The following is a 12509-nucleotide window of genomic DNA, read 5'->3' on the forward strand; positions in this document are numbered from 1 at the left end:
GGCACTCAAACTCAATTCACATGATCCTCACTGTCACTCCAAGCAATCAGTCCTACCCCAGCAAAAGGCTTATCACTAACACTCTCCCCCAGCTGAGGCTGCAAATGACATTCCCAAGACAACTTGCCAGTCTATTACATCATGCTGCTGTGTTGGCTTTAAATTTTTAACTCCAAAAATTAAGGGGAATTTGTTTCAACCTAAAAATGGCAGTTGCAAGTTAAAATGGCAGTTGTCACTACAGACTGGTGACTAGAGCACTTGGCTTTGCAGTCATCCAGATTATGTTCCTAACCCAGTTCTGCCACTTAAATAAATGTGTAACCTTAGGCAGGTCAATTCACCTCTATAATTTCATATACAAAAATGGCAAGGTAGATAACTTTTCCATAAAAGATCAAATGAGATAATCCAATTCCTAGAGTCCAACACATAGAAAGAACGTGGAAAATAAATGATACATACTATTATTAACATTGGTATGATTCTCATGCCACAGGAATCTGGGCAAATCAATAATCCACATGGTCTGAATTCCTGATTATTTGCTATAACAATCAACTGGTTGAATCAGGACATCTGAGGCAAATGAAACACCGACTCAGTTCAGCTTGGTTGAGAGATAACCAATAGAGGCCCTGGCACATACCAATTGCTCAGTAAATATTTATGGAATTAAGTTTGCAGAAAGTCCACTCAGGAACCTCACTAGCTGTAAGATTCAGGAGGGCTCATTTTGGCAAAAAGAATGGCAACTTTTTTTTTTCTACAGAATTTGGCAGGTTTTTCTTTTCTTATTTTCAAATAATATTAATAACTAAACAAACCATATACCAGGTGTCAATAGTGAGGTTTCTACAAATAAAACCAACATGGAAAACTACAAAAGCAGCATTCCAGAGTAGAGGAAAGAAAACCAGTTTGGGAATCAGGCAAGTGTGTGATTCATATGCCAGTAACTTTACAGTTATGTAAACATTATCTTGGGCCAAATAGTCACGTCAGACTCAGTTTCCATATCAGAAAATTGGAGATAAGAACACCTACTTCACAGGGTTGTCATAAAGCTAATATATGTGAAGCACCATGTAACAGTTGGTAATGAGTGATTTTTAAGTCTCTGATACCTGTTTTCCCTTCTAGACGATGGTAGAAACTTCTGGAATGGGTAAATTATGCCTAAGGGCAACTACTATCTTCCCTCTGGCTTTTTCAAAAGGTAAACTAAAATTCAGCCATATAGACAGGTCAATGGGCTCAAGTTGCAATTATCAGTGGGTCCACTCTGACAATTTTAAGGGGGACTCTTTCATGGAACTTCAGAGACCAGGAAAGAACTAGGCTCTGTTCTCTCCAGGTAGCCTAACTATTCCTTCCCTTCTCAGGCCTGCTCTAATATGAGGTTGCTAAAAGGTGTGCAAAGGAAGAGTCATCTTTGCAATAAACCAAAGATGCAGCATATAAGCAACAGGCCTTCTTTGAGAGCCCAAACCCAAATTAAGGCACGAAATTTTAGCACTGTTTGGAGACTGGAGGTAAAGGGGAGAAATGTTGGCATTAAAATAATACTTAAATGAGTACAGAGGAAGGAAGTCTTCCAGGCTCGTTAATATTAATACATGTTTACTTTCCATTCACATGTGGGACAAAACAGAGTAATGATTTGCTAATGCCAATGAGCTGAGTACTTAGTTCATTTTACTATGCTGCATACCCTCAATTATATACTAGCAAAAATTAAACCTAAGTAAACAGAATACTCTACACGTCTCTAAAGACAATATTGCTCCACTCACTGAAATAAGACCCAATCAAGGCAAAAAAAAAAAAATCTTTTTTTCCTTCTTAAGTGAATTTCACTAAGAAAGATGAGTCAAGGAACTTTTAACAAATTTGGATTTCCATTTTCAACAAGGTAGGAACCCGTGTACCTCCTCCCACTCACCCCACCTCCAGAGAACTCACAATACTGTTACTAAAATATATTGAATGATGCCTTCCATTGGCCAATTACTTTTAACTGAATGCAATAAAAAGAATCTGCACTTCAAGACCTCACTAACAACTACAATTTTTCCCCCCTTAAATTTCCAGTTCTGGAAAAAACTCGGTCAGCCCACTAAAAAGCAACTGTAACATTCCTTTTAATCCAGAAAAATAGAGACAAAAATGTACACCTATTATAATAACGCAAATATCCATTATACAGCATCAAGGAGAGCACATGCAATAATGGCTGCCATTCCAAGAACATTTTTGTTAAAAGTTACATCGCATGCACAGAAGCTGCTTTTCCAAAAGTAAACATATATTCATTACACTGAGCCTCACTGAAGCATCCTGTTCTTGTAAGACTTGTAACCCACCTTTATATACAGAATCTAAAGACAACTGGGCCTTATATTGAACTCGCTCTCCAGTTAACTGTGTTAGTGAGGTTCCAGTACAGTTTCCCAAAGAAAGCAATTTGAATCAATAACCACACCAGTGCTACTCTGAATGTTTGCCAATAAGTAAATAAAATGCCTGACTCCAATATGAAGAACATTTTCCTCCTTCCTGGCTCCCCAGCTCCATTTAAAAATTGTAAACATGAATAGAAAGATAAACTTGAGAACAGTAAAGTCACCCATGCCATCAATAATATCCCTCTAACTCAATGCCTAATTTTGCAGTTTTCCTCAAACAGGACAGTCTCAACCAGATGCCAGGAATTTAATATGGCTTTTTAAAGATATATCAAACTGTCTGGAATATGCAGTGATGAAAACTCAATATTGCTACTGAAACCATATTTAATTAAACACATGCTTGCTCTAAACAGAGCTTCAGAAATAAAGCTACAATGTTTTCTTCCTTGGCTCTCTTAGAAGCCACCCCAACAAGAGAGGGTCACCAGCTGCACTCCTGCTAACAGTTCTATCCTGAGCAACCCTTTCCCATCCACCCCCAAAAAGTTTTACTTTTATCTGTGGAATTCTCTGCCGGCCTCGGCCTGGAAAACTGGGTGGACCCTGAGGACAGGTGTCAGATCTGGCCTTTGGGAGGTGGCCCAAACTGACAAATTATTGGCAGCATAAAGCTATGATCTTTATAAACTTCAGTTTGAGGCTTTATGCCAGTAGTGATTCCCTCCCCGTTCCTTTTTTGAAGAGGGGAGAGAAAGCAAGCCAAAAGGATGAGTTTCAAAATAGAAAAAAATCACCACTTTAATTATGAAACCCTCCCAACTCAACAAAGAACTGTTAAAGGTAGCCAAATGGAAAATGTCAGGAGTTTTTTTTGGCACATGCGCAACTATTAAACATGAGAATTACAACCTCAAGGTGAGGGGAAAAGAGTAAAAAGCAGGAGCAGAAAAGGGGAGGACAGGGCCCAGCCAAAGACCCGTTTGCTCAAAAGGGCCCCTCTTGGTACTAACTCCTCCATGTGGGGCACCCAGGCTGGAGGAAAGCAGAGGGTTACACAGAACATTTAGCAGACTTAACATTGGATTAAACACACTACTGCAAGTTTCAACAAATGTTCATGGCATACGTAAAAACACATTTACAACAAGAAAGAAGAGAGGCACCTGGAGACATCTGACACTGGGCATGCTCTGCAGGCAACTCAGTGCGCACATGCTCTCTACCAGGTTGGCGCAGCCTAGCCACAAAGACCTTGGCACAGAACACTGCAGGATGACAAAAAGGAAGGAAGAGAAGAAGCAGTTAGAGGCCGCAACAAATCACTCCTTCACACAGGCAACTTGAATGTTAGTTGGGGCAGGGGGTGCACCCTTGGCAGTTTGGAGGTTAGGGATGGTCCCAGACAGCTCACTGAAACCTTCGGGGAGGGCCCACTTGATGTTCTATGGAAAGGAGGTTTCTGCTGCCAACCACTAATTTCTCAGGGTACAGTGAATAGAATCAAGAGGGACAGAGAGAATGTTTAAACAAAAACCCACCAAAGGGAACTGTGAAAGTTTGAGTGCAAAACAAGATTAGTGGTGAGATTGTCGACTACAATTTCATCAGTGCCACAGTTTCTCGTCTATGTCACATAACCATAATTGTCATCATTGTTTAAGAACCTACAAAACCACAAAAAGTGCTATTTGCCCAGCACTTTACATTTGTTCTCTAATCCTCATATCATTGTAAGGAAACCGAGGCTCAGAGGTTAAGTGATTCGCGCAAGGACACACAACAAAGGAGGGGAGAGCCAGAATTTCAAACTTTGGTTTGTCTGCTACCAAAACCCACATTCTTTCCACAAGACTATGATGCTGCTATTGTGAAAACTTAAATCACCCCAACTTTTATCATGTGAGTAAAGTTTTGCACCTCCCTAAGGTAAAATCACAGGAGACCTAAAGAATAAGGCAAAAAGAACAAGAAAGATGGGTGACAGACTGATAGATAAAGGCAATAAAAGAGGTGATTTAAAATGCATGATTTTCAGTGTCATCACATCTCCACCTTCCCAAAGGAAAAACATTGGAATGTCATGATTTTCATTTTAGACTTTGTTTACAAAGTCCGTCTGACATGACTAAGAATTAAAAAGCTTATTTAATTTACCTCTTCGATCCTCTTTTAAAAGCTTGCTGATTTTAAAGGAATTAAGAAAAAAAGTAAAATATAAAATGAACATATGTACTATGGCTACTACTTAATAACCATTAGACCATACTGTAAAGTTAATAACCATTAGACCATACTGTTCAATCATTCAGATATAAAGTCAATTAATTTACTATGGCAAAATCAATACTCATGTAACAAAAATTAAAGGTGAGTGTTTGGGTTCAACCAAAACATCCCAGAAGTCTTGGACCCAAGCTCATAAACTTGTTTGTTCTAGCTATAATTAGAATAGCCAAACACCCTCATTTGCCTGAGATAGTCCTGGATGACACTTATTGTCCCCTCATAACTTTCACTCTCAAAAGTGTTCTGGTTTAGTGGATAAATTCTATTATCACCCAACTGCAATACAAACAAAGATAGCTTTGCTTGAAATCAGAGAGACCTGGGTTCCTATCTAGTATCTGTCACTTACCAGTTACAGTTCACCTATAATACACGGAATATTGAGATTACTTAGAAAAGGCATTTAAAGAATACAAAATCAGAGGAACCAAATGGAATAAAAAAATTGAGCAGCTTTCTGGTAGCAATGAAAATGACACACTTCCAAGGTGTGCCTTTATTCCAAAGCCAATACAGTGGCAATATATCATTGAAACTCCAGGTGCACAAATTTTGTTGCCTCAACACTTTGCAGAGTGCCAACCACAGAAGGTGCTGAATAAAATAATGAAATAAAATAATGAAAGTAGTTGCCATTTATCAAGCTTCTGTTATGTGCTAGACAGCTGAAATAGTAAACTCTCACAATAACCCTGTAAAATAGGTATTATTCCATTTTATGATGAGGAAACTGATGATCAGGAAAGAGATATCAAGCAGAGTCCCATGGAATTTTTTTTCAATTAAGAAAAAAAATTTTTTAATTAAAACAGAAAGGAGAGCCTGATTTGTTAAAACAGCAACACAGACCAGGAATGGTGGCTCACACCTATAATCCTAGCACTTTGGGAAGCCAAGGTGGTCAGATCACTTGAGGTCAAGAGTTGAAGACAAGCCTGGTCAACATGGTGAAACCCCGTCTCTACTAAAAACACAAAAATTAGCCAGGCGTGTGGTGGCACACACCTGTAATCCCAGCTACTTCGGAGGCTGAGACAGGAGAATTGCTTGAACCTGGGAGTCAGAGGTTGCAGTAAGCCAAGAGCACGCCACTGCACTCCAGCCCGAGCGACTGAGCGAGACTGCCTCAAAAAAAAAAAAAAAAAAAAAAGAAAAGAAAAGAAAAGAAAAAAAACCAGCAACTTGTCCAAGGTGCAGGGGAATAAGGGCTAACTGATGGCAGAATTAGGACTAGTAAATTAAACCTGACAAGCTGATTTTCTTTCCACTACAACAAACACTCTCTATCCAGAGATATTCTTACACATGTTTAATAAAAGAATACTTACATCAGCATACATCACAAGTGGATGGGCAAAGAAGAGAGTTTAAGGACTACACCTAGCCAGGTGAGGTGGCTCACGCCTATAGCCCCAGCACTTTGGGAGGCCGAGGTGGTGGGATTACTTAAGCCCAGGAGTTCGAGACCAGCCTGAGCAACATGGTGAAACCCCACCTTTACAAATAATACAAAAGTAGCCAGGCATGGTGGTATGCACCCATAGTACCAGCTGCTCGGAAGGCTGAGGTGGGCGGATTGCTTGAGCTTGGAAGGTGGAGGTTGCAGTGAGCCAAGATCGCAGCACTATACTCCAGCCTGGGCAACAGAGTGAGATCCTGTCTCAACAACAACAACAAAAAAAGGATTACATCTGGATTCAGCAACTAATATCAAATTAACACCAAAGCTCATATGTAAATCAATTTTTACTTATTCAGTAAAAAGTCAGGTTCCCTCTGCAAGGGTTAATAGTATTTGCCTCAAAGGGTAAAAACCATGAAAGCATAAGGTATTGATTAGATTCTGCTAATAAGTTGGAATCTAAAACTTTTTAAAAGGCAATTTTTCACATTCAGTAAATCAAAAAATCACAGATTGTGAGAACAGGAAGGCATTTTAAAGACTATTTAGTATAACCTCGCACTGCTAATTTTAGATTAAGAGGTGAAGAAATTAAATCCAAATTAGAAAAACAATGATATTATCAAGGCTTTTTAACCATTTAATGATTTAATCATTACTCATAACAATGTGGAAAACAATCAACATAAAGAAAATTTTCAGTGAACTTGATTTTAAAACAGTAGCCATTTATTAGAAGACTGATATTTCAAAGCTTTTTGAAGCTTGTTATTTAACTAGTATATTCAGGAAAAGATTTTTAAAAGACCCTCTGAGGGTCAGATTTCCAAGATTTTCTCTTCATAATATCTATGGTAGATACTGTAAGATATAAAGAATGATGCCAGTATTTATTGAGTGTTTATTAGATGCCGACATCATGCTAAATACTTTATAAAGGATATCTCATCTCATTTTTACAATAATCCTACACAATAGACATTACTTTCCCCTTCAGAAGAGGAAACACAGGCTCAGAGATGAAGTAATTTACTTATCCAAAATCACATAGTGCTGGGTTGGTGCTAAGATTTCAAAATCGCATAATGCTGGGTTGGTGCTAAGGTCTGAGGCAAGAGTACTTTTCACTGAGACAGCTTGATCCTAGGCAGCACCCAAGCTGGTGTGTGATGCAACTGCCAATATCTACTAATCAGAAGTCTCAACTCTCAGATCATCCCAGGACTGGGAACTTCCAGTTTCAAGACGAGTGTTGTTTTCCATTTGGTAAGAACACAGACAGTGGTTAAAAAGTATTACAACTGCTTACTTTCACACTCAATAATTACTTTGAAGCTAAGTGACCAGCCACATTGCTGAAAAATCATCTCTACTCATCAGAAAATGCTATTCTAGGAAATACACCCACCTTTTAGTAAGAAAGTCTGTACCCGCTAGCCAAAACAAGGTAGGTTCCTCTTAGGTCTTAGATCTAATAGATCAGGAGGACATTGATCCAATTTGAAAATAATGGATAAAAATAAAAGTTCCACATTCATCAACCTAAGAGCATTAAATTACAGCTAGGACCACAACAGTAATTGATTCTTTTTTTTCTTTTGAGATGGAGTCTCACTCTGTCACCCAGGCTGGAGTGCGGTGGCATGATCTTGGCTCACTGAAACCTCCATCTCTCAGGTTCAAGCAATTCTCCTGCCTCAGCCTCCCGAGTAACTGGGATTACAGGCACCTGCCACCACGCCCGGCTAATTTTTGTATTTTTAGTAGAGACGGGTTTTCACCATGTTGGCCAGGCTGGTCTTGAACTCCTGACCTCAGGTGATCTGCCTGCCTCGGCCTCCCAAAGTGCTTGCATTAAAGGCATGAGCCATGGCTCCTGGCTGTAAGTGATTCTTGAAGCTTCAAATTTTTAATTTAGGGACATGGCTGGAAACCCATGTTGATCATTCGAGAATAACTATTATCCATGATTGCTTAACTGAATAATGAAAAGATTTCTTCATATTAGCTAAATTCACAGTACAGACGATTGTCCTTTTTTTTTAAGTGAGCAGTGTTCTTTCATATTGCTAAAATATGTCTGAAGAATACCCCTGATACCATGGGTATTTACCAATTTTAACAAATACTTATTGACCTGCTTATTAAGCCAACAACAATACACACTAAGCCTCTTTCCCCTTAAGACTTTAGCCTTGAGCTCAAGAGAAACAACCCAGGAGGATCATAGTGGGGATACTTAACAGAAGACTTTGGAGGGTCAAAAATTGCCAAGATACATTTGTTATAATTTCGTATTTAGCTACTTGTAATGATTAATATTCTAATTTAGGGTTGTTCACAGAGAACAGGAAATGATTCATAATGGGTTGTGATATTAACAGCTAATACCTAATTAGATTGTATATTTGTAGGTTCTATAGCTGAAGAAAATAATATTAGCCAGGGAAGCTGACAGTGTTTATTACTTTTGCCATATCCACCGTATAATCAAAAAAACCTAAATCGAAGCCATTATGCTGAGAAACACCATAAGTCAGTAAAGACAAAAAGAATAATCTCTTTTGGCATTTTTCAAAAGCAAAAAGTTTATTAAAAGAGGTAGGAGAAAAATGTCCTAGGCTCTCTTCCTATTACCATAGGAACCACAAATCAAAAGGAAAAAGTGGTTGCAGGCACCTTGTATTCTGATTGGCTCACTTGAAGAACTCACAAAAGCTAACTTCGGTCTGTTTTTAGATGGGATTGTTTTGAATCTCCTGCCCTGATTCCTTCTCAAAGAAGCAGTTCTTTTAAAAGTTCCCCAAAGAGGTATTTTATGTTAATCATCTCTCTAATGTTATAACCTCTGATTTAGAAATCTGCCTTATTATAGGTTTTCTATAACTCCCCCCACCACCAATCTTTTTATTTAATCCACTTCCCACAGAATCATTACCAGCTTCTTCTCACTCCTGTCATCATGACTGAAGTAATCAAGTTGAGTGGCTATTCCATTAAGCAAAAAACTTATCTGAACTTATATCTATCTGCACATAGTAAAGCAATTAAGACATTCTCTTATTCTCCAGGAGCTCACAGAAGGCAATCTTAAACTTATAATGTAAATACACATACACACACACACATATATATACACATACACACACAAATATGAACTTAACCCACCCAAAGGAAGAGGATGCCTGAACTAATTCATAAAGGGTAAGTAGGAGGCAGCCAGGGGAAAAAGAGAAAGACATTCCAAGAAGAATACATAGCATAAGCAAAGCCAAAGAGGTAAAAAATGAAACATCCTATGCAAGTATCTGCAATTAATTTAGCATTAAAATACTTAAGTGTGAGATGAGAAAGGCTTAATTAGAGAGACAGGGAGGGACCAGAGGTCTCTCTATCAAACTTGTGACTTAATCCCGTAGAACAACAGGTCTTAAACTCTGTGCTACAGCCCATCAGTAGTTGGCCCAATGCTTCTCAGCTGTGTCATCCAATTTTACATCAATGTGAATGACTTTTTTTTCTGCAACTCAGCAGATACACAGTTTGTACAATATCTGTCAGAGAGGAATAGAAACAGATCATGCAACACAGAGATGGAGGTGGAGGTGGACAGGGGATGGAGGTTTTTAGATTAAGAGGTAAGGGGTGAAGCATAACATCAAGCCAAAGCCAAGCCAAATCAAGCCAGCAACAAAGAAACATCCCATGTTTTCTAGAACTCGTGGAGAATATTTGCCGCAAACGATAAAAGAAGTCTGCTCAACAGTAACCCAATGACAAAGAGTGTAAGCAGATAGTACAAAAACCAAGGATGTTTTTATAGATATTATATTATGGATTTTGTTAAAGACCAGAGTGTTTTGAATGTGTTAAATTCCTTTAAGTGAGACATCCAAAATTTTAATGTTCAAATCACTGCTACAGACAATGATGAGACAGCTATTAAACTGTTTTAAGCAAAGGAATGACCCTTGGCAGCTGCAGCCAAGCATGATTTGCAGAGAAATAAGGATAAGTCTCTTTGAGAATCTATAAGATAGCAGCTCATTTTTGTTTTACAACCAATGCAATTTCTTTCAGATGGGCTACAAAGAGTAGACACAAGAACCAGCACTTACCAACTTTCATACTCAGTCTAGGTCCTTTTTTCTCCCCCCACAAAACTTCCACCAGGCCCTACTGATAGAATATCAAACAAAGAGTGCCATGATAATGATGAAGAAGAGAAATAAAAGATCAATTTCATGGGGTAACCATTTGGCAGTAATGCCCTTTCCACTGGGAATCTCTAGCCATGAGTAAGGACTGGGTCTTGATGAATCAGACAATAGGTGGGCTCAAGGGGAGTACATAACTCCAGCTCTCTAAACCTGGACTTGACAGCTAGAGTCCCCATTCAGTTTCTGCTGAAGACTGCCAAATAAACTAAGCGTTAAAGTTAATCCAACTTAGGAATTATCCTATTGTGTCTCATCTCTCAGCCTGTTGCTTTTCAAGAAGCAGCAGTGTTTGTAATTAAAGTAAGGACAAAGCATTCAGAAGAGTCTTCTAAAATTCAGAACCTAGGCTTCCACTATTAATGTCTGATGGCAACCTATAAGAAAGAGCACTCTCACCACCATAAATGCATTGTTTTTAAAACCAAGAATCACAATGTAGCAATCAGGTTGTTAAATAAAATTAATTCACGGTTTAAGGCATTTTCTATAACCTTTTATAGAACTGAATATTGGCCCATTACCCTAATGTGCAAAATACTTTCTTTTCCTTATAATGGCATTTTATTATAACAGAATTTGATAGTAAACATGTGACATGTAACCAAAAAGTTTACATTTTAATTCTTAGCAACTGTATTCTAGAATTATGTTCTTGTCATAATATTATATCACAGGGTATATTCAGGCTGGGATATATGTTAAGGGAAGAAAAGGGGATGCAAAGAAGTAGGTAGAAAGGGGAGAAAAAAAATAAGGATAAGAAGAATGAGGAAAACCAAAATTTACTATCTGCCAAGTTTTTAGATTCAAGAACAGCCCAAAAGTAGTGGAATCAGGACTCAAAGTCAGAGGCCAAACTTTGCTTAAACACCACTATAATTTTTTTAATTAATGTCCAAACAATTTTCATCTTGACTTATTCTAAGGTAAGATATTAGAACCCATCCAGGCAAGATGGCTCATGCCTATAATCCCAGCACTGTGGGAGGCCAAGGCAGGAGATTACTTGATGTCAGGAGTTTGAGACCAGCCTGGCCAACATAGTGAAAGCCTGTCTCTACTAAAAATTACAAAAAATTAGCCAGGCAGGTGGCACGCACCTATGATCCCAGCTACTCAGGAGGCTGAGGCACGAGAATTGCTTGAACCCAGGAGGCAGAGGTTACAGGGAGCTGAGATCACGCCATTGTACTCCAGCCTGGGCAACAGAGTGAGACTCTTGTCTTTAAAAATAAAAAATAAAAAATAAAAAAAAGATATCAGTACCCAAAAGCATTAAAACTAAAATGGATCTTCACTGTAATCTCTCTGGTAGAGAGATGAAGGGTAATGTTCTTTTGAAATTTTTATTCATCCATATTTTCCGATTTTTCTCCAATGACCACCTAGTACTCATATTAATACCTTAATAATACCAAGTATAATTTTAAGTGATGACTTATTTTGTTTAATTATAAAGAGTAACTTGACAATTTTTTTTTAATGGGGCAGTTCACAACATATTCATGTAGTTTGGCTCTGTGTCCCCACCCAAATCATATCTCGAATTGTAATCCCCACGTGTCAGGGGAGGGGCCTGGTAGGAGGTGGTTGACTCATGGGGGTAGACGTCCCCCTTGCTGTTCTCGCGATAGTGAGTTCTCACAGAATCTCATTGTTTGAACATGTGTGGAACTTCCCCCTTCTCACTCTCTCCTCCTACATCAGCGTGGTAAGACATGCTTGTTTCCCCTTTGCCTTCAGCCATGATTGTAAGTTTCCTAAGGCCTCCCAATCATGCTTCCTGTTAAGCCTGCAGAACTGTGAGTCAATTAAACCTCTTCTTTATGAATTACCCAGTCTCAGATAGTTCTTTACAGCAGTATGAGAACGGACTAATACACAATTTAAATAAAAACATATTCTTTTACCAGGAATTAATTTTGAGTCCATCTTAAACATCCACAGTTTAAAATGTGTTTAAATGCTCAGTGCTAGAAAAATATTTCACCTAGTGGCCCTTGGAAACATCAAAATCATAATGGTTTATTCCTGAGGAAATCCAAAGGAAAAAAAAATCATCCTTGTCCACTTTACAACTACCACCCATGATTCAAAAATGTCACCAAGTTTTTCAGAGCTCTTACAGAAGCTGGAGGAGGAAAGAATTAGATGTTTGAGGTGGGAAGTGGAATCTCTATTCTAAGCAGC

At 38.4% G+C, this 12509-nt stretch overlaps 1 protein-coding gene across 9 annotated transcripts in view; it reads right to left on the reverse strand.

The window, feature by feature from the left end:
* Window positions 1–12509, reverse strand: part of FBXW11 (F-box and WD repeat domain containing 11) — a 146467-nt gene that overhangs the window by 93372 nt on the left and 40586 nt on the right. For 4 of the 9 annotated variants that reach the window (XM_009450123.5, XM_009450124.5, XM_518097.7 and 1 more), the window contains one exon: window positions 3575–3676. The exons of the other annotated variants lie outside the window; for them this stretch is intronic. In XM_009450123.5, coding sequence (XP_009448398.1) covers window positions 3575–3676 — 102 coding nt within the window. The remainder of the gene's footprint in view (window positions 1–3574; window positions 3677–12509) is intronic. 9 annotated transcript variants of the gene reach the window in all.

The sequence above is a fragment of the Pan troglodytes genome, chromosome 4 (genome assembly GCF_028858775.2).
Source record: "Pan troglodytes isolate AG18354 chromosome 4, NHGRI_mPanTro3-v2.0_pri, whole genome shotgun sequence".
NCBI classification, from domain to species: Eukaryota; Metazoa; Chordata; class Mammalia; order Primates; family Hominidae; genus Pan; species Pan troglodytes.